Source organism: Bactrocera tryoni, chromosome 1 (genome assembly GCF_016617805.1).
Source record: "Bactrocera tryoni isolate S06 chromosome 1, CSIRO_BtryS06_freeze2, whole genome shotgun sequence".
Classification (NCBI taxonomy): domain Eukaryota; kingdom Metazoa; phylum Arthropoda; class Insecta; order Diptera; family Tephritidae; genus Bactrocera; species Bactrocera tryoni.
In genome coordinates, this window is record NC_052499.1 from 36,860,888 (window position 1) to 36,881,454 (window position 20,567).

The 20,567-nt window shown below is 34.7% G+C and overlaps 1 protein-coding gene across 1 annotated transcript in view; it reads right to left on the bottom strand.

Annotated features, from left to right (window-relative positions):
* Positions 1 to 9,086, bottom strand: part of LOC120766498 — a 34,509-nt gene extending 25,423 nt beyond the window's left edge. The window contains exon 1 of the mRNA XM_040092050.1: positions 8,432 to 9,086. Within this exon, the coding sequence (XP_039947984.1) occupies positions 8,432 to 8,440 (9 nt within the window). The 5' untranslated portion in view covers positions 8,441 to 9,086. The remainder of the gene's footprint in view (positions 1 to 8,431) is intronic.
* Positions 9,087 to 20,567: the final 11,481 nt, after the last annotated feature.

Below are 20,567 nucleotides of genomic sequence, written 5' to 3' on the forward strand. Positions count from 1 at the left end.
AAAAATGTGGCCTATTTTTAAGATGAATTCGGTCTACTGCATTTGTTTGTTACTCTTTGCTTTCACAATTAGTTCGCATATTAAAAAAAATTTAGAAACAAACATATTTATAAATAATTCATAATTCTTTCGATTATCATGTAAAAATGCTCAAGGCATTTAAAATGCTATTTAACTAGGGGTTAAGCAAAAAAATAATCAAAATTGTGTATTTAAATATGGTTTTCAAGTGTTTCACTGTGAATAAATATTCGTTTCCCAGATGTTATTGAATCTGACCACCATTACTATGCTCCTTAACCACCTACAATATTCAACACCCTGTTCGCTTGTCTGAGCTTGCTGATTGCCGACAGTGTTTCGGTTGGCTGCTGTTTCGGGTAATAATGGTAATGGCACAAGTACAACTATTTGCCAATAAATTCAGTTGTTGTTGTAGTTAAAGTGTACTTAATCATGATGTGGGTGGGTGCCTCGAGCAACAAGCTCACCACTCAGACAAACGGACAACAGGCTGGCAGTCAAGCATACGTCCAGTTCAGCAGGCAACCATAGCGTATGGGCACTCGCCACATGGGCAAGCGTTGAATCAAGCCAAGCAATTTACCAAGCGCAATTGTCAGATCAAATTGGCAGGTAGCAACTGGCGTGCGGCAGCACACATGTTACTACCTCGAGACTCAATCACAGCAAGCGATAGACCTCGCCACTTTTGTGAGGCACTGGAAGCTGTGAACTGTGTAACAACAGCGCCACTTGCCACTCCGAGCGTTCGCGAATATCACTCGGCACATAGGAGAAGGTGGTTGTGGCGCTTATGCCGCACTGCGCTGTCATATCTAAGCTCATTTGTTTAAGTAATTTGCTGCGCGCACTGATCTACTCAAACTCATATGAATACCGATTACTTGTTGAACTACTAAGAACGACTGCCCCTAAAATTCTTAACATATTTGTAGTTACACACATCCACTCACTCTTAAATTATTGGGCGTTGCTATTGAACATGAGGCAGCTTATTGTCTAATGAAATCCATTAACGCCGGACAAATTATGGCTTTTATAATAAAATAACATAAATATAAAATTGTTTTTATGCGTCACTTGTTACTGACAATTACATAATACTGTTTCATATGATTAGCATTTTTGCCCAATTATTTAACTATTTAAATGAATAAGTAGATATGTGCGCATCTATCCGGCAAGGAGCGAAATCAAGAGCCTTTAAAAGTACTTGTTGGATATTGGTTAAAAACTGCATTAGGCCCCAGTTGACTGGAGTAATAGAGGTGCGCAGCTCTAGACTCTATATCACATCGCCTGTCATATACACATACATATATATGTATATTATATATGCGATAATATAAGCACCATAACGCAGATTATTTTACATATTTATGCGCAGGTGAAAAACAAGCCTTTTATGAAATATTAAAATTAAATTCTTGTGCATAGCGCGCATGTGGATTATGTACCAACAATTTGTACATTATACCTACGCTCAATTATTATAAAAAAGTGTAAAAATTTAATTGGAAATCTAAACACAAGAGAAGCTTGTTTACTGATAAGATTTTGATTTAAAACCGTTCAACCGCACACACACGCTCGTAGTTGCAGGCGGCAACTCTATAAGCGCCGCAAAACCACAAACTGGAACACTGAACAAAACACTTAAGCAACAAACTCGCAATGTAGAAGTGCGACTGTTAAGTAAATATAATAAAAATATTATAATAATGCATAATTATCGCATCCGTTAATCATTTCAGTAGCTTCTTTTTCACAATACTTCCTCCATGGTTCTAAGCAAAATATTAAAAGTGTTATTCGCACATGCGCCCTACCAATGATCCAAAGCCATAGTTGAGTGGAGCCCCTCAGCTGGTGGTAATGTGCACAACTGCAGCGCTTTTGTGTGCCCCAAAACATGCATTGGCAACAACAAGAATAGCATGACAACACGCAACGCCATAAGTCAACACTCACACATACTTGGATACTGCTGCTTAGAATGTTGGTCAAGTTTAACAAATTGCAGCAATATGCAAATTGACAAAAAAGTACAGCACAAAGGCAAGACAAAAGCAGCACTCACACCGCAGCATAAATCAACTATGAAAACAATAAAAAATAATAATAAATTTTAATTTTTTATAAGTGAAACTGTTCGCAAAAGAAAAGCAGGGCAAGAGTTGCGGATTGTGTCAGTCTACCATGTGATTTTTCCACTTTGCACACACTGTTTTATTACACATACAACAAATGCTACAGCGGGGCATGAACGCGAAGGTGCATGCAAGAATATCGGAAAACATAATACTGTGGCAGATCAAAATAAAAATGAAACAATAGTCATGTAATAGTATTGCAACAACACTTTTGCCAACTGCCAACCAAGAACCAAAGTTTGCGTGCGCATTAATGTGTGTGTGTCTGTTTTGTATGTGATTGCTGCAATTGATTGCGAGCGAATGTGAAGTGACAAAAGCCAATTATTTATATCTAGATGTTGACTAATTATTAATTAGGTGTTTCTTTATTTGCTTTTATAAACGATTGTACAGTAGTGGTGTGTTCCCAAATTATCACCGCACAAGCCTTAATCAAGACCTATTAACTAGAAAGAGGTGTTTAAAAAGCATAAGCGTGCTTGCCATTTCTAGACACCTCACAGAATACTAAAGCACTCTGCAGATAAAATATACATATATTTATGTATGTGTTCGCAATAATTGGTATCAAACTTTGACCTTTTGGGTCGAACTATCTCTTATTTATTCACATTTGGATGAATGAGTATACCGCGGAAACTTTCAAATTTCAGAAGAAAATTTTTCATTTGGTATATGAAAACCCGTTAGAAAATTTTTAAAGTTTCCACTGAGAGCAAATATATATTATCTCATAATTTTTCATTTTTACCAAAAATTTTCGTTTTATGATAAGAAAATAAAATTAAAATTCACCAGTATTTCCAAGAATACCCATTAATGTTAAATTATTTTTTACTCTTTATTTTGCGAAATTTAGCCTTTGTACAACGGCATCGCTATTAAATGGCTTTATTATATTCTTTGGAAAATAACACCTTATAAATTTCATAACCCATATACATGAGTTCAAATATCTATTAACCGGGGTACCACATAGCAGAGTTGCGTGCGACTAACCCACATTGCCTACGCATTTCGAAACCACCAACAATACAACACCAAACAAATATCAAAATATAGACAAATATGAACTCCACTGGTGTGTAGGTATTCGCAGACAAATTTTCGCAAAGAAATGCAAACACACAAGTAAAACCACTCAAGCACGCCCCAAAGAGCAGTGGGAATCAATGACCGACCTCTCGAAACGCCCATAGCGTATACGTAACATGTGACTCGCCAAAGCAGATCTGCAACACGAACACACACACACTCTATGGTTATTATCATAAGGCAAATCACGCCGTTTAACGACAGAGCAATGTAAATAAATTGCCAAACAACAAAATGGCAAGGAGAAAAACATAAAAAAACGCTCGTAAACTGCGACAGAGCCAACAACGCACTGCCGATACTTTCAAGTTCATGTTGAAGGCCATCACTCGCTGCTGAACACAAAATCCAAACGCAGCCGGTGGACAGACAGCGATTCGTAGCAGTGGCGAACGAGTTGAATTGGCACGCGTATGGCTTGCGACAACCAGCCGAAACCACGTTGGACCCAAAACGCATGCATTTGAACATTTTCAGCTTTCGAATACTGCGTTCGAAGCACAAACAACAAACATGCTTGGCTGTCTATGCGCCTATGTCTGCTTTATTTTATTACCATTCAAGTGGAAACGCGGCAAGTTGTCGGCGTTGGTATTACTGTTGTTGCTGTCGCAGCGTGGAACGACAAGTGTGACCACTAGTTGCCTATCAGCGGCGTCGATTGCGTGAATGAATCAGTTAAGCTGCTGCAAATAAAGCAAAGCAAATTGGAAATTGCAGCAGATACCGTTAAAATAACTGCGGGCGCCTTCAAACACAAAGTCATGCACACAAACAAATCAGCGCAGCGGACAGGCCTACAAAAGTCTTAGACAGTTTGGCGACCAACCAGTATCGGACGGACCGCACGCATCGACAATGATTTGTGTGCGTATACGTATGTATGTATACTATATATGAATATGTATGGGCAAATGTGTAATGAAAATTTGCAGATTTTTTGCACTGACTCACTGCACTCGAAATCCGATTGTTGCGAGTTCGAGATTTGTAGATACGTCTGTGCGCTTGTTTGTCCTAAAGTAGGTGTAGGCAGGTGTGAGTATGTGTATGTTTGTGCGTTGCTGGTTTTTCGATTTCGTGCCTTACTGGACGCACTTCAACAGCTTGCCGCTTTTAATTTCATTCACAAGTGGCTCCAGCGCACGCGCTCAGACACAACCGGTTTGCCGCTGTGTGAATTTGCAAAAACAAAAACATGTTTTAAGAACGCGTAAAATTATATACGATGGAAAAATCGTATAAGGAAGCTCAACTTCCTGAAAATGAAATTACAGTAGCGACTCAAATAAATGCACACATAATTTGTTTTCGATGCTCAGTTGTCAAAATGACTAATGTAATTGATTTTACTTATTTAATTTTAATTATTATTAGGACATCTCCATAAATTACAATTTAAGGTAAGATGGATGTTTCTTAGGTCGGTGTAATTTAAATTTTTAACAAACTTCAATTGAACCATTAAAACGACAAGTAATTAACTATTCGGTACCCAGGGGCTTGAACAGTTTTTATTGGATTAGAAAAATGTTTGGTCATAAGGTGGCATACACTAAAGGCATTATTCGTGCAAAATGTAATCCCGTTATATTAATCGCTTCTTGATTTGTGTACTGGAAAGTAAAAGAATCAAGTGATATTTAAAATTGTGCTATACGGAAAGTGGGCGTGGTTATTGTCCGATTTCGCTCATCTTCATAACCTGATATAGGAATATACAAGGAATGACACGTACCAAATTTTGTCAAAATCGCTTAGTCGAGTCCCGAGATATGGGATTTCACCAAAAAGTAGGTGATGCCACGACCATGGTCCAATTTTTACCACGGTCCCTATAAATGCTTATATTAAGATCTCGGCGGAAAATTTTTACGCTTCTGGGTAATATAGTTATCAATTTATTGCTCTTTCAGTAGTTTTGAACAGTACCGTTATATGGGGAGTGAGCGGAGATTTCAACCGATTTGATCCATTTTCACATTTTTTTTGTAATATTCAAGCTGAGCGAATTTGGTTGCTGTAGCTTAAGTGGTTTAGAAGATATATGCATGAAAGTTATTAGAAGGCGGGGCCACGCCCACTTTTTCAAAATTGGTTGGCGATCCCCTGTGCCAAATAAGAATTTTATATCATAATTTAGTGCTTAGTTACGGCACTTTATATGTTTTCGATTAATGGCGATTTGTGAGCGTGGTCCGATTACCATCTACGAACTCGAATTTTTTTTGTAGGAATAAATCTGAATACCAAGTTTCATCAAGATATCTAAATTTTTACTCAAGTATTTAGTCAAGTCAAGTAGTAAGTATAAAAATAAAAGTAGTTTAGTTTAGAAAGCATTAAGTAAAAATATTTAGCATTATTTTTTTAAATTTCAAGTTTTTGCTTCACTTTTAAAATTATTGTTCTTTTTGTGAGAAGTGTGGTAAAAAAATAATTTTAGTTCCAGCTGACTAAAGGTAATTTCATTTAATAAAAAGTTGGTTTTATATTACTTTAAACATATGGGTCTTAACTGCATCAACGATCGAGCTTAGATATTAAAGTTTACCCGAGTCAAAAGAACGAACTACAAGGTGAATTATTTAGAAGAGCCGTCTCCTTACTATGAACGTTATGCCTAACATTTTTCTAACACCGATGAGTGCAGATAGATTTATAAGCTTTAGATAACTTATATCGGTACTTATAAATATTTGATTACAAAAATAATGCATATACACCATAATATACGAGTCTGCGAAATCTTCTGAAGAATGTTAGGCAAAGGCAAGACCATGGTATTAGCAAGAAGATTAAAATCAAGCTTTGGGTTCATCGTTACTCCCAAGCCAATAAAATTATGCACTTTTGGTATCCAAATTAAAAACTAAAACGCCAGATTTTATATTTTATTTTTTTTTTTTTAATTTGCGTGCATATAAAAAGTATTTCTCTCGAACAATTATGTAATCATTTCACAAATTTTTTCCTGATTTTCATCTCTCGCTTTAACTATCGGGGAAATCTAAAAGTTAATGGTTTAAATATTGTAAATACGCGCACAACATGCTCATCGGCGTCTAGTTAAACTAACGTGCTGTGCATTACTTGCCACTTGCAGGTGAGCAGGTTCACCTTTTATCTGCGCATAGATTTTCTCAGGTAGCCAACATAAGTGACCAGTCGTTCTCATTGGTCACACACGCTTGTTTTCATTTTGTGTCAGTGCATACGAAAGATTTATTAATTACGATGCAGTTTTCAATGTATTCTCTAGTTGTAAGAAAGTTAACAGGAGAGAGAAAAGTAGATAAATAAAGTTTAATTTTTTTTATTTCTTTCTTTTGCTTATTTTCGTGTACATATCTTCAGTGAAATCAAAGGCGCATTTGCATAAATATTTGAATATTAAATAATAATAATTTGATAGTTTTGTGAGAAAGTTGAGACAAAGCCGCTACTTTATGAATAATATTCCACTGTGGACTTATCAGAATAATTAATTGAATGAATTGATGAAGGTCTGTTAATTTTGCTTATATTTTTCTTTCTAGTATATAGTTTAAAAATAAAAAATGGAAATTTTAATTGCTCGAGAATAGATATTTATTGATTTTGCTCCTCAATTGCTGAAAACCTATGTTTGACATGGCACTTTAAGTGTTTGAGCAATTTCTAAAGACCCAATTTCATCGTCGAATACATAACATATTCGCTTGACCCAACACCCAACGGGAAAAAACGATTGATGTATTCATATTTCAATACAGTAAGCGGTAAACCTACAGCAACACATGTAGAACATGACAAACTTTGGGTTGGGTTAGTCTACAAAGTCGTATTCTAATTGTTTTGTTCTATTTCTGCACTACCCGCACATGTCGCTCAAAGCTGCCACAAATCCATTGCCCGTCAGCTCAACACACGTCAGTCGCATATCAAATGTTTTTGTTGCGCTTAACTGCATTGACCCGAAAAGTGCAACGCCAATGTAAAACAAGAGCAAATTAACAGCGTTTTGCGTTTACATTTGCACGCCTAGCCTGCTTTGATATTGACCTGCTCTCAGGCCTTTTAGATAAATCTGCATTTGTTTCTTGCGTTTTCATTACTTTTGGTTTGCATAATACATTGCCAAGTTTAATACACAAATAAGAGAGAGCAAATAGAACAAAATACTATCTCTTATCTTTGAATTAAAATTTTGCTGTTTGTAAGTGAATATTAACAAATTCACACTTTCAAATTAAAGAATTCTACAAGAATTTTGCTTGGAAACAAGAATTTTAAACCGAATATTAAGAATTAGGACTTGGAGAAAATTATGGAAACGATTTGTGGCCTAATTTTATATTAGTGAGGTGAAGAAAAACTGTTGAAAAATTAAAATACTAATAAAATAGCTCACATTTTTTAAAGTTTTTAACGAATTGTTCTTTGCGGATAAATGTAAATATTAGAAAAACAAAAAATAAATTCTGGTGTAAAAATGCTAAGCACTTTTCACTATCCATAACATGAAAATGGTGTTATTAGTTTATTTGCTTTAAAGTATAATTGCTGTTATGAATATTCAGAAAATGGTAATTCTTTCGACAAAAAAATCTTACAATTTTCTTTATTTTAGAATTCCACGAAATATGAATAATAAAAGCAAAAATTAACAAAATATGTATCCAGAAGTTATACAATCGTCTGTTTTGTAAGCTTTAAGATTAAAAATGCTTAACTTTCAAGATAGAGTGTTTCAAAATATTTATATTTTACTTTTAAGTCATTTCTAATTTTCGGTATTTTCAGAAAGCATTTCTGTACTCACAGTGAAGCTAATATATCTTTTTATTCAATGATAGTAAGCTCAGAAAATAATTAAAAGGAATTTTCAATCAAAAAAATCTTTCACTTCATGTTTCAAAATTTCGAGATAAAACTAAGTATTATCCTGTGGAGTCTCAATCACAGTTACGCTCTGGTTAATGTTTATTTTTGGATAAAAAACATACTTGAAAGTTAATAATTTTTGTATTTTTCATTATAAATGAATTTAAAAAAGATTTTTGAATAAGTCTCAAAAATCATAGTTTTCTTCATCGTAAGGATTATTTTAATTTATGTTTCAAAACAAATAAGTATAAATTATGTGTTTTCATTACTTCCTCATGGGTACTTACGAATTTCATTTTGCTGAGACAAATTTGCCGCGTATCCACCGGGGTAACAAGGAGGTAGTTTGGAAATTGTACACAAGAAATGCACAAATCACAATAATAGCTGTGTAAGCTCTTTCTCAAAAGCAACAGCTACAACAACAATGCATCCAACACTTTTCTGCACTTTTTTATGCAAATTATGCACACTTTTATTTTAACACCACAAATTTTCTTGCTATTTGCTTTGGATATTTACAATTTTCTCGTGTTTGGATACGCTGCGAAAGCACAACTATTCGTACATGTATGTATGTAAACAGCCAAATTGCACTTTGGTTTAAAACTAAAATTAAAACAAATAATCTTTTTGTTTACGTCTTTGGTTTCGTGGTAAAAATATATATGAAAATAGGTGTAATATATATTATTTGAAGTTAACCGCGCGGTGCCTTTATCTGTAGCAATCACAATTGGCGTTGCACTCCTTCGATTCGTACTTTGTACAATTTCAAAATTTTTACGTGTTCACTGGGGCAGACGTGCGGTTTGGTCAGGCGTTCGAACAATCTGTCCGTCGTGCACTGGGGTAGTTAGTTGAGTGTCGGTGCCGTTGGTTGGTTGGTTGGTTGGTTGTCGGTTGATTGTTGGCTGTGCGCTTTTGGAGGTACTAAGAGACTTGTGGTAAGACACTTAATGAATTCCAGTGGATATGCTTAGTTGATTTTATATTAAACACGAAACAATAAGATTTGCTAACATTTTACTCTCAAATTGGAGCATAAACTTAAGCAAAGAGACTCAACTGGCGTGAGAGAGCCCGTTCATTTAATGAGTGTGCGAATACATGAGTGAATTTTCCAGTGTTTTGCTAACAGGCGTACGTGATTAACCGTTTGATTTTGAGTGATTTTCAATGTTTTGAGTAGTTTACTTGTTCGTCATTTTAGCTGCGTGCTGCTGCCATACACAAGCATGCTAAACGTGTGCTCGATTCTGATGTGCCATGAAATTCTCGGTGTGTGCGAGTATTCTTTTCCTTAATTTAGTTGTATTCTCGTTAAAACGACTTTCACTTGCGCCAAGGGTCATTTAACGATACGCGTTGCTGCGGATGCCGACGCCGACGTGTTGCGTTACATGAAATGCATATAGTGAATCATTAGCGGCTTGTCGCTAATGCAAACAGAATCTTTATTAATATGCGAGTTAGTCACGAGATGAAAAATCATTACATATCACATATGTGACATTAAAACACGATTTAAAGATTTTAAGGAAGCGTGTGAAAGTCGTTAATTAAAACGAACGATTTGTAAAGCTTACACTTCACCTTTTAATTTAAGCGCGAACTGCTGATAAGAAGCCTTAAATCAAAAAACTTGATCTTTAGAAGCAAAGAGCTAATTTATTAAAAAAATAAGAATTAATCAGTTTAACACGTTTTTAAACTTACACGTCTCTGAAATAGAACTATGTATCATTTTAGGAGGAGTCATTACTTGAAGAATGACCAATACTACTCGATTTCACCGATTAGCAAAAGATATTTAATAAAGTGAGAGGTTTTCAAGCTTTAATATCATTACTCATAAAATATTTCTGCATTCGAAAAGCGCTTCACTGAGCACATTGGCATTTACAGTTTGTGACTTTTATGATATTACTGGAAAGGGCCTACTTGGTAACAGCTCGATTTATGAAAAACTATGTTTAATTGTACAATGAAGGCGTATATTAAGTTTGCCACCAAGTGTCTAACACCCAGAGAAAAATGTCGCAGACCCTATGAAGATCAGCGTGAGGAGCTAAGTTGAACGTGTAACTCGCGCTATGTCGTTCCATAACCGCTTCAACAAATAATAAACGAATACTGTATTAGATTTTATGATACTTGAAAATGCAAATGACACGCCCTGAATCTAAAACGATACGTTAACCGCATTCATAGTCATTGATTAACACTTATTAAAACTAATTTCCTATATTTTCACGCCTCTACGAATTGCCTTCAAAAAATTATTATTATTTTCAATTTCGTAATAGCATTTTTTTCACGCGCTATACGCAATTTTAATACGCATTCGTATATGCACTAAGTAGCTAATTAAAAATCATTGATCAATAAATCACGTTTTGCCGAATTCAACACATACTTCGAGTAGCAACATATCAATAATTCAAAAATGAAAGTATGAACTACTTTTATTTCATTTAGCATTGGTGAGCAAGTTTTGCTTTTTATTCCACTCGCAAATGCTTAAATGTGTTTGCAAATGTTTTTAATAGAGCAACCAACAATTTTGAATGCATATTTCTTCTATTGTAATATTCTACATAATTATATATTTGCATAATTACAAGTGGCGATAATAGCAGCTGCATCCAAATGGGGGACTTTGCGAAGAAACTTCCGTATTTCAAAGCAGCGATGCAAACGAACACGCACACTATTTCTATTAGCACGAGGTGTTCTTTTGTAGACGGAAATGTAAATATTCACCCTGAAATAGGTTTTTCATTTGATATTGAACTGTGTAGTAGGTGCTAGCTTTAAGTTGACCAAGGTAATAATAAAAAATCCCGACGGTCTATTTTTACACAATTATTTTAAATAGCATACATGTTTACGCAAATTCATGGTGATGTGCTTAGTGTTAAGTAAATTCTTGTAATAAACAGTAAGCTCGGACTCGAGTTCTTCGTCCTATGCATGTCATCCACAAATTGGTGAAATACAATTTTCTTGAAGTAGACCAACTACCGTTCAGAATACGTTCGAAATTTTCTGTAAATAAGACTTTTTCCAGTTTTTGGTAAATTTTTTAGCACTCAGTGATTGTTTTTGAGATTTTCTATTTTTGAACATAGTGGCTATTTAAGCAGGACTCAGTGCACTAAGTAGCTTAAAATACATACTTAAAATATTTGAATAAACGCCATTAATCTGTAAGTTTTGCACTTTAAATTATGATTTTAAAGCAATTTCCATTATTGTTCAGAAAAGTATACAATGAATTAAGGGATATGGGATTTCAAGCTCACCGACCCATATATTCTAGATTTACATTAGATTTTTTACTTTCCAATAAACAGAGCTCCTCACATATGGCAACTCTGATCCAAAATGTGTCGGACTCCAATCATTCACTTAAAAATGGAACTATCATTATTAACCTACAAAGTGAAAAGAAAAAATAGTTTGCAAAAACATTATTTTTAAAAAATGTTGCCAATTCACTGGTGCTAACTCAATAATTATCCAAAGCGCTCGTACAACAACATTGAATTCTCCGTCACTTCCGTAATTGCCAAACTACAAAAGACTTAAGCGACAAACTGCATGTAATCGCTTGCGCATAATGTATGCACATGCTTGTACTTATGTACACATCTGTGTGCGCAAATAATGACATACATGCGGTTATGAGCATGCATAATTGCTTTCATTATATGACGCTGCATTTCACAATTTTCACCTATTTTGTTTACTAAAATCGCAGTAACAATAAACAGGAAGATATTTACATATGAAAATATGTCACCTGCATGACTTGTGTATTTATTTTCATCTTACTCTAAGGACAGCTGCTTATTATGAGAATTTGATGCGAAAGTGCTCATAATTTTTAATTTAACCTTGAGGGATTTGCTTATCGTTTTTCAAAAGTTATTGACTTCTGTGCGCTTGAGGGAAATATGAGAATTGATAGATGTACATATATTCAACACTATCCTTAAAATTACAATGTGAAAGGATTTTGGAAAAATTCTTATTATTATTCTACAAGATAGCGCTTTTTTGTGTTTTTTTCAATTCTTCTTCGAGCATGCTTTTAAGCTTCATGTCTACAACAATAACCAACCAAAGGAATATACCTGTCAAATTTTAATGAATTTTAATTACGAATTGCGCCAAATTTCTTTTGTTGAAATTCATAAAAGGTTTTATATATGATATTCGACCCTATAATTGAATTTAAACTCTTTTATGGATTGAGTTTTTGAATATTAATATTTAAAAAAAACTAATAAAACTGTTTTCTACCTGTACCATTTCAAAGCTTGCTTAAGTCTAATTCATTTTTTTTTTGTTTTTGGAATTAACAACTCAGCTTTCTTCCAATTTTGAATATCTTTATGATCCATTTCCACACAGAAGTATAAGCATTGGTGCAGCCATTGCGTGTTATTATATAGTTCAATAGCGCACAAATGATTCGATTGGACTATGTACAGATTCTATGGACATAATCGTATGACCCGGAAGCAAAAACGATTTTAATTATTTTATAAAATTTGAAATTTTTAAAAATATTATATATTTATTGAAAGTAGTATTTAAAACTTTCAACAGATCAGCAGCAATCAAGGTAGCGACCTCGTACCGCTTATCGGCCAGAAGTGTCTTGGGAAGCAGGGCAGCAGTAGAAAGGGTTTCCAAAAATAAGCAACTTCTCTTCTACTGGGTGTCAGGGCAACGAAATAGTGGACGAGATTGATAAACGTGAAAACATTTGGGAAACCCATGCATTGTCTCTACGACGATCTCGACAGAAGAAAGGTGAAGAAAATCAAAACACGGTGGAACGAGCTGCCTGGGTGCAGAACTGCAAAAGTCATGTGCAACACGGTGGATCAGAAGTACACAAAATTCCTATTGGCACTCAATAGAAGAGACTGTAGGAAAATGATCTGAATACAAACTGATCACTATCTGGTGGCGACACACGCCCACAAATATTTAGAGCAGGGCACCAGGAAAACGGTGGAGCATCTCTTGTGGCCTTGTCCCGCATTGGCAAGACTACGCTGTAAGTATCTGGGGTCCACATGAAATGATACACTGGAGGAGGTATCGATTGTGAGGCCGCAGAGTCTGTTAAAATTCGCGCCATGCGCAGGCATCCTAAAGGATCACTACTTCTCTTGGACCTAGGAACAGAACTCCATCTGGTATCATAAGGATCAAAATTGGTCTATGCGTGGCTAATTGGCCTACCAGTTTAACCTAACCTGAATACCTAACCAAAAGTAGCACTTGTATTATATATAATTTATTTTCCTTTCCATCCGCTATTTTTTTAATGGTCAAAATAAAATACATTTATAATGGTCATTTAGTAACAGGTCACTGAATCCAAATTGAAACACGCAACACAAATGGTATAATTACAAGAAGACGAGCTTACCACATTTAAAGACAATAACATGTATACATATATTGTATTAAATTAATTTTTATGTATTTGGTGATTATGTTAACTTGACCTTTTCGCTTTGCATCTCAGAAAATCTTCGCTGTTATTTGCATTTTAGATGCACAAATGTTCAGTTCGATAAGACTCAACGCAATCGGTATATTATTGGGCGTATGTTGAAGAACACATCACAAAAATATTATCCTATTTATTTGTTCACATTATACGTAAACATTTTGTTTTTTTGGTAATATTTCATCAATGTGTGTAAAAGCATAATTTTGTGTCTCACATATGATAATTTTAATATCAAAAACATACGACTAAAATATACCGTGTCATATCTTTGCAACTATAAGGAAAATCAGAACAATATTTTAACAGATTATGAGTACATCAAAAACTCAATTTCAAAAAAATGACGTACACGATAATTTTGCATAAAGGGGATGATATGGTATATCGCTCCCATTATTCGCATGTTTTTAGTCTGGAACTCGCTTTCGATATGTCTTTCTAGTTTTTTTTTATCGAAATTTGGGTTGTATATATCACCATCTCATTATTCATAAGCTCAGTAAATTATATGAAAAAAATCTGCTATAGAGTTCAAACCTGGTTCTTGTTTTTATTCCTCTTTCTAAAATTAAAAAACACGAAATTAGTTATGCTATTAAAGCGTTTATCAAATATGAACCTATATGTGATATACACTTAATAAATAAACTTTGATGTTACTGTGTTTGAATCCAATTCGATCGAACTCAGGGCCCAAATTCAAATGTATACAACTTTTGAAATCGTAATTATTATTTTTTAACTTAACGTGAATTCAAAGTCAGAGTTGAAAACACTGAACTTGTAAAATAAAAATATTCAAGGCAAATGTACAGATAATCAGACAAATGAAACAAAGCCAATCAACTGTGCAACCGACAACCTTATTAATAACTCCATTAGCGCGGCAAAACTTATTAAAAATCAATTTGATTGCTTTCAAACCACAATTTTAACTTATTGCCTTCATGCAAGTTTACAGTTTTTGAGCTGTTTTTTTCTTTTTTGTCCATTTTGTTTGAAGGGAAACAACAAAAACACGAAGCCTGCACGTGGAACAGAGTACTCACCTCACAGGGTTAGTAAATAAAGTGCTTTGCAACAACAAAAACCTAACCGAAAAAAATGTTGACTCCCCAAATATTTATTGTACAAAGAAATTTGTACTTGCAGTGTATTCCTGCAAATTGCGCGATTAATCTTTAAAGAGTGGATTACCGGAAGACCCTCTATTGGGTACAATATGGGTTGAATTAGTCTCCAATATATACCTTTAGGATACAGTTTGATACTAATTATCCCAAACGTATATCTTTTGGGTATAGTTAGTAATAAATTCGTTGAATCTTTGTTTACATTTCTACTGAATGTTGCCATGCACAAGAAATTACCCTTTTATACATTTGTCTTCGACTAGATTGCTAAACTTCCGAAAAAATCAATAATTTTATCTTTTATACACAGTTTAAGTTTAATTTACAATCTCTCAATATTTTCAAATACAATTTAGAAAAATGATAAAAAAGAAAAGATTTTCCCTTCGTTTTGAGGTGACGTTGATTTATGCGCTTCGGCCCATCTTTTGAAAGTTGACGAGAATAAAGAGCCAAGTTGCTCAACGAAAGACCTCTTAAAAAAAACTGAGTTTGTGGGCAATTCGTAAACAAGTTTCGCGTAAAACATAAAATGTGTATCACATTTGAGGATAAAGTTCGTAATCAAATAAATGGTTATGTGATCGATAAAACAGTAAAACAGGTAGTTCATTTACATTTATACATAAATATTCGTTACAGGTTTCATTACTATTTTCAGAATTTATTCAATGAAAGAATGCTGTTGGTACTGCGATTTACCATTAACCTACATTTGAGAAAGCAAAAAACTTAAAAAAAATGTATAGAAACAATTAAGAAAGGGCTAAGTTCGGGTGCAACCGAACGTTTGATACTTTTGCGACTTGCTAGAATCAAAGGAAAAAGAGCATCGGAATCCAAGCAATTTTATGTATACATATACTTTATATGTAACTCATACACTGACCAACAAATTCGACATACGATTTGCCAGAAAAACGGAAATCATTATACGTCGTTTTATATATGGAGTTGGGGTAGCATCGACTCGATTTTATCTATTAACTATAATCGTGTCATATGCTAAAAAATGTTCCTTGGGTTTCATTAAGGTACCTCACATACAATCATCAATCATATGGAGCAAAGTCATGCGGATATTCGAAAATCCCAATGTTAGTTATAAGAGGGCTAGATCAAGTTTTCGCAGTTTTAGATGCAATTGATCTATTTTAGGCAGAAATAGACACTATTCTGAGTAAAACACGCTCTCTCATTTTCATTGAGATAACTCAAACATTAGCTGACAAATGCAGTATAAAAACACCTGAAAGTTTAAAAATCTTTATATTAGGTATGTGGGGCTCAGGAAAGTATTGACCCGATTTAACCCATTTTTGACACAAAGAATTACTATTGTCAGGAAAGGATTCTCTCTGAATTGCAATTGTATATCCCATACATTGACCAATGTTTTCGGTCACAAGTCAACTTTAGATACAGAGGTCTACCTATTCGGAAACTGGGGGCGTGAACAGGTTTGGTTGAATCTTTAAAATATATATAATATACTAATCTTTAAGAATTGTATATCAAAGACCTGTGTAAAGTTTAATGAAAATTAGTTAAGTAGATCTCGAGAATTCTTGCCAACCGACTTCAAAAACACAGTTTCGAGAAAAACGACGGTGCACTTAACCTTAGCATTGAGCGAAAAAGTTCTCAAGGCCTTTTCTCCGAAAATATTATTCGGATCAACTTTAGGACAATATTCTAGAGGTGTTGTAGAATTTGATAAGATAATAAAAAAATTCTTTTTTTGAAACCCGTAAACCCATATATCCCCTTAAAAACTACTAAAAACGCGACAAATTAATTACCACGTAAGCAAGAGACATTAAATTTGACCTTAAGATGGCATGAGAGAGCTTTATGCGCACCGGTGTTAAATTTGGATGAGAGGGGTGCCCCTCAATAAAAAGTAAAATTTTGCACGAATAAAGCCTTTAGCGTATGCCACCTTATGACCATAAATTGTCCAAATACAACAAAAACTGTTCAAACCTCTAGGTTCTGAATATTTAGACCCCAGTACCTATAGTTAACTTTTTACCGCAAATTGAAATTCTGGGATAAGCTTTTCCTTATAATAGTATGTCTGCATGTCAAAAAAAAGGTTCAATGCCTTAGCTCCCATATACCTAATACAACGATTTTAGACCTTCCAATTGACTTTATAGCGCATATATCGGCCAAGATGTGCGTTCTTCTTCTTCTTAATTAGCGTAGACACCGCCTACGCGATTATAGCCGAGTTAACAACAGCGCGCCAGTCGTTTCTTCTTTTCGTTATGTGGTGCCAATTGGATATTCCAAGCGTAGCCAGGTCCTTCCCACGGAGTGGAGGTCTTCCTCTTCCTCTGCCTCCCCCGGCGGGTACTGCGTCGAATACTTACTTACAGGTTGAAGAAGTCGCACATGTGTGTTACCTCAATGAAAATGAAACTGCGTGTTTTACTGATAACATTGTATCTAAAATAGATAAAACTGGGCGAAAACTTGGCCTAGCCCCACATAACAGCCGGTTGACTTCACTCCATATGATTGGTGATGGTATGTGAGGTACCTTAATGGACCTCAGGGAACATTTTATTAGCATGTGGCAGGTTATATACATACATATAGTATTGACAAAAATTGATAGAGTCGGGTCGATACTGGGGGTGTATCAGAATTCAAACCGGTAAAATAAGTAGTAGGTGTAATGAATTCAGATAATATGATGTTCGAAACGGAATTTGTATCAGTTTTTGGTGTCACGGAAATCAAACCAAGAAGATAATCGCTGACAGATTTGAAATGTAAATTAAACAAGTAAGGAAGGGTAAGTTCGGGTGTCACCGAACATTTTATACTCTCGCATGATAAAGTGATAATCGAGATTTCATTATACGTCATTTACATATTTTTCAAATACCGTATTTGTGTAAAGTTTTCTTCCGCTATCATCATTGGTTCCTAATGTATATATTATACAGAGAAGGCATCAGATGGAATTCAAAATAGCGTTATATTGGAAGAAGGCGTGGTTGTGAACCGATTTCGCCCATATTTCGTACATGTTATCAGGGTGTTAAGAAAATATTATATACCGAATTTCACTGAAATCGGTCTAGTAGTTCCCGAGATATGGTTTTTGGTCCATAAGTGGGCGAGGCCACGCCCATTTTCAATTTTTAAAAAAAGCCTGGGTGCAGCTTCCTTCTGCAATTTCTTCCGTAAAATTTAGTGTTTCTGACGTTTTTTGTTAGTCGGCTAACGCACTTTTAGGGATTTTCAACATAACCTTTGTATGGGAGGTGGGCGTGGTTATTATCCGATTTCTTCCATTTTTGAACTGTATACGGAAATGTCTGAAGAAAACGCCTCTAGAGAGTTAAGTTGACATAGCTATAGTAGTTTCCGAGATATGTACAAAAAACTTAGTAGGGGGCGGGGCCACGCCCACTTTTCCGAAAAAATTACGTCCAAATAAGCCCCTCCCTAATGCGATCCTTTGCGCCAAATTTCACTTTAATATCTTTATTTATGGCTTAGTTATGACACTTTATAGGTTTTCGGTTTCCGCCATTTTGTGGGCGTGGCAGTGGGCCGATTTTGCCCATCTTCGAACTTAACCTTTTTATGGAGCCAAGGAATACGTGTACCAAGTTTCATCGTTTCATCATGATATCTCAATTTTTACTCAAGTTACAGCTTGCACGGACGGACAGACAGACGGACAGACAGACGGACGGACAGACGGACGGACGGACAGACAGACATCCGGATTTCAACTCTACTCGTCACCCTGATCACTTTGGTATATATAACCCTATATCTGACTCTTTTAGTTTTAGGACTTACAAACAACCGTTATGTGAACAAAACTATAATACTCTCCTTAGCAACTTTGTTTCGAGAGTAGAAAAATCAAGTTATTTTATTGTTACGAATTAATTTATCTTTATTTCTATAGGGGGAAACATAAGAATAAAACACGAAATATCTTAGTTATTGAGTTTTTGGAAAAAAAATTTTTGGATATTTAAAGAAGATTTACATAACGTAATAAATAATTTAACACCCAAATGCATCTTACTCATTCGATAAATGTTATCTCTTAAAATCTTCCTTTAAATCAGAACTCATTGTATTCATGAATGTATTCATTTGCAAGTTTTATCACATTAGTAAACAACTGATTCGAAAGACGAAAAGACGAAAATCCAATTAGATTTTGTAACACCATCAAAAATCAGAACTGGTTTGCAATTCCGCTAACTATTAAAATATTTCTTGAATTTCACAACACCCCTGATTATTTTGTTTAAGTCCACTTACATTTTCCATTTTACAGCACAGAAAGCAAAACGCGCGTAAACAGCTGATTGTGATTTGCGACAAATTGCTACTGAAAAAAGCAGAAGTTTTCGACAATAAATGAGTACCCCTATTATACGTCGTTGTATTTAATGGTACTACCTCTTTCGGTTGTTTCATAGAATTGGTTCTTGTGAGTATTAATGATTCACCCTCCATTGTATAGATAATCGCCAAATTAAACTGAAAGTAATACATTCAATTACGAAAACGGTTGATAGCAAGAAAATTCCGATGGGAAATTTAATTTTTAAATGTATTTAATGAAAAGTTCGCGAAAGTAAATCGTTAATACCTTTATTACAGACTTCCAAATACGAAATTCCCCCGACACGCTCCTGGTTACCAGAGGCTCCGGTTGATGAAAGTACAAGGAAGTACTTGAGCCATCAGTAGTATTTTGTACCTATTGGTCGCATACAAACATTAAGTGTAATAGATAATTAAGTCACTATTTATCTCGATTGCAAGCAATTACTACTGTGTTACTATTACTAGCTGTGTGCGATAGCGTTGCGCTCAGGTATAAAAATTGGTAATTATTCAGGCAGACCAACACAAACGGCTAATTTGTTGGGTTGATTGCTACCGGATCATGCCAGTCGGCAAACGTCGACTGTAAAAGTTCACTCGCTAGACTCAAATTCAGTTACTCGTTGGTCCCGTGTTTATGTTGCTTGGCCTTGAACTTGAAATATGAAACGTGATATTTATCTGCCACACACTCAATCGATAAGACAACAATATTCGTGCATATATTTGCACACATGGGCATATGTAAACTTTAGCATAGATTTGTATATACTTATGTACATGCGACTGTGAAAATATATGGAATCATTACGGATGTGACCAGACAGCAAATGTAGTATATTAACTTTTACATATACGTACCTACGAAAAGTGGTAATAAATGAAAAGTTCGAAACTTAAATTATTATAATAACAGTTTTCCTAAAATATTTTATTTTGTCTAGCCTTAGTGAATTACTATGTTCTCCCATCATGTTACAGCAAGTACGAGTATAATAGCTTTGCTTACCTAACGATTTTTTGTAACACCTAAAACTAATCAAGATAGATATAGACATTTACGAGTCTATACTTACATATATAATGTTAAAACTATGCTCCAAACTAAGATACCAGTAAAGTCCCCTCTATTAATACAACTTAAAAAATGGGCTAATAGGCTTACAAACCACTAAAGCTATATCAACCAAGGTTGATGAGGTCAAATCCTTCCGACACCTTCTTAGAAAGTGTGATAATGCATGAAATATGATAATAACCATGCCAACTCCCGATTTATCAAAATCTTAATTTTCATATGTTTTTTTCACTTTACAGTATACACATAAATCCACGTCTCAAATTTGTCGAAATCGATGAATAACTGTTCAA